Here is a 2,447-nt window from a genome sequence, read left to right on the forward strand (position 1 = left end):
AGAAAATTATTACATAAATTTTATTTTCAGATGTCTGCAATATTTTTCATCCCAAGAAAGATTGGATATTCACAGCATCGACTGCAGCCAAATGAATGAATGCGCGTTGATACTTCCGACGGAAGATGATAAGTGGCTCAAATTCAAGAACCATGCATACAGTGAACTGGCACCATTTGTTATCTATGCAGACTTGGAATGTGTGTTGGAGAAACAACAAGATCAAGGTCGTGGAGCTTGTCAAAGATATCAACATCACCGTGCGTTCAGCGTAGCCTACTATCTTCATTGTCAGTATGACAGCACCCTGTGTGAGTATCAGACTTATCGCGACGAGAAAGATTGTATCGCATGGTTTGCAACAAAGTTGTACGAGTTGAGCTGTAAATTGCAACCGATATTCGATCGAACGATCTCGATGACTCCAATGACCGCCACACAAATTTCAAATTTCCATACAGCCACACATTGCCACATGTGTGAAAAACCATTCGACGATTGCGACGTGCGAGTGCGCCATCATTGTCATTTTACGGGCGCGTATCGGGGTCCGACACACAATGGTTGTAATCTGAGTTGTCAATCAACGTACGTGATACCGGTGGTTTTTCACAACTTGTCCGGCTACGATGCATACTTCATCATCAAGGAGTTGGCGAACGCATTCGAGGGTAAAATAGATGTGCTACCTATTACGAAAGAGAAGTACATTTCCTTCACGAAACACACGAATAGGCAGAGGAACAACGGGCCGAAAAACTCACAGAGGAAACATATAAAGTTTCGATTCATCGATTCCTTCAAGTTTTTGAATTCGAGTCTGGACAAGTTATCATCATACTTGGACCAGAGTGATTTACATATCATGAGAAGTCAATTCGATAATCTTTCGAACGATGACTTCCATCTTTTAACTAGAAAAGGTGTTTTTCCATACGACTACGTAGCAACCTATGATAAATTAAGCGATACCCATTTACCGCCGCGCGAAGCATTTTACAACGAGCTGCAAAACCGCGAGATATCCGATTCTGACTACCACCATGCGAGTGTCACGGGACCGTATCGCGTCTTGAACTAATAAACCGCACTATTAACTCCTCCCGTGTCGTTCACTTGAGAGTTATTTAGAATTATCGAAATGTATGTGAAAAAACGAGTCGTAGAATATTTCCGTAAAGAATATTTGCGGACTATTATAAAGTACGTGATCGGCGACGAAAATAAAGAGGTGTTACTTGGTTGGAATGCGGTTAACGAATAATCTTTATTGGAGTGGACGTTGGTTCTTATATACAATCTTGTTATCGGTGTTTAGGGTATTGGGTTGCTTTCCGGTGGCTATCGCTTTGCTGGGTGGTCGCCCTGCTTCACACGAGCGAAGTTTGGTCACGTTTCAACATACAAACGTTAGGAGAGTACATCGAGCTGTATTTGAAAGTGGATGTGTTGTTGTTGGCTGATGTATTTGAAAACTTTCGTAAAGATTTATTCAAAAACTATAAGCTCGATCCAGCGCATTATTACACGCTGCCAGGTTTCGTCTGGGACACGATGCTGAAGATGACTAGGATGGAATTGGAATTGTTGACCGACGTGGACATGCTTTCGTTCGTGGAGCGGGGACTACGAGGCGGGTTGAGTCAATGTTCGCATCGTTACGCGCGCGCGAATAACAAGTACATGTCAACGTATGATTCAAGCGAGCCATCCACATATCTGATGTATTTCGACGTTAACAATTTGTACGGTTGGGCCATGTCGCAACCTTTGCCACACAGAGGTTTCCGATGGATTGACGACGCAAGCAATTTCAATGTTGATTCCATACCAATCGATGGCCTCATCGGATACATTTTAGATGTGGACTTGGAGTATCCCAAGGAACTTCATGATATTCACTCGGATCTTCCGTTTTGTCCGAATCATGATGTAGGATTGCAATCTTCGACTCAAAAGAAATTGCTGGCAACGGTCAGTGACAAGGAACGTTACGTTATCCATTATCGGTACCTCCAACAATGTTTAAGGCATGGTTTGAGATTGAAGAAAATCCATTGTATTCTCGAGTTCGAGCAATCGAGCTGGTTACGCGCTTACATAAATTTAAACACGAGATTGCGCGCCAGCGCTACCACAGATGTCTCGAGGAATCTGTTCAAGCTGATGAACAACGCGGTTTTCGGAAAGACGATGGAGAACGTACGAAATCATGCGAATGTAAAATTGTTATCGCGATGGAGCAGCCGTTACGGCATGGAACGTTTGATAGCTCGACCAAACTTCCACAGCTGCACCATATTCTCGGAGGATTTTGTGGCGGTTCAATTGAACAAAATATCTATTAAATTTTATAAGCCAATTTACGTAGGCATGTCGGTGCTGGACATATCGAAAATATGTTTGTATGATTTTCATTATGGTTACATGCTTCCAAATTTTCTAGA

At 42.5% G+C, this 2,447-nt stretch overlaps 1 protein-coding gene across 1 annotated transcript; it reads left to right on the top strand.

Annotated features, from left to right (window-relative positions):
* Positions 1–31: 31 nt before the first annotated feature.
* On the top strand, positions 32–1,081 carry LOC144477749 (uncharacterized; the record flags this gene model as incomplete). The annotated part of the gene is made up of 1 exon (XM_078195488.1): positions 32–1,081. A coding segment is annotated over one exon (1,050 nt), but the record flags the coding sequence as incomplete, so codon positions are not given.
* Positions 1,082–2,447: the final 1,366 nt, after the last annotated feature.

Source organism: Augochlora pura, unplaced genomic scaffold (assembly GCF_028453695.1).
Source record: "Augochlora pura isolate Apur16 unplaced genomic scaffold, APUR_v2.2.1 APUR_unplaced_3304, whole genome shotgun sequence".
Taxonomy (NCBI): Eukaryota; Metazoa; Arthropoda; class Insecta; order Hymenoptera; family Halictidae; genus Augochlora; species Augochlora pura.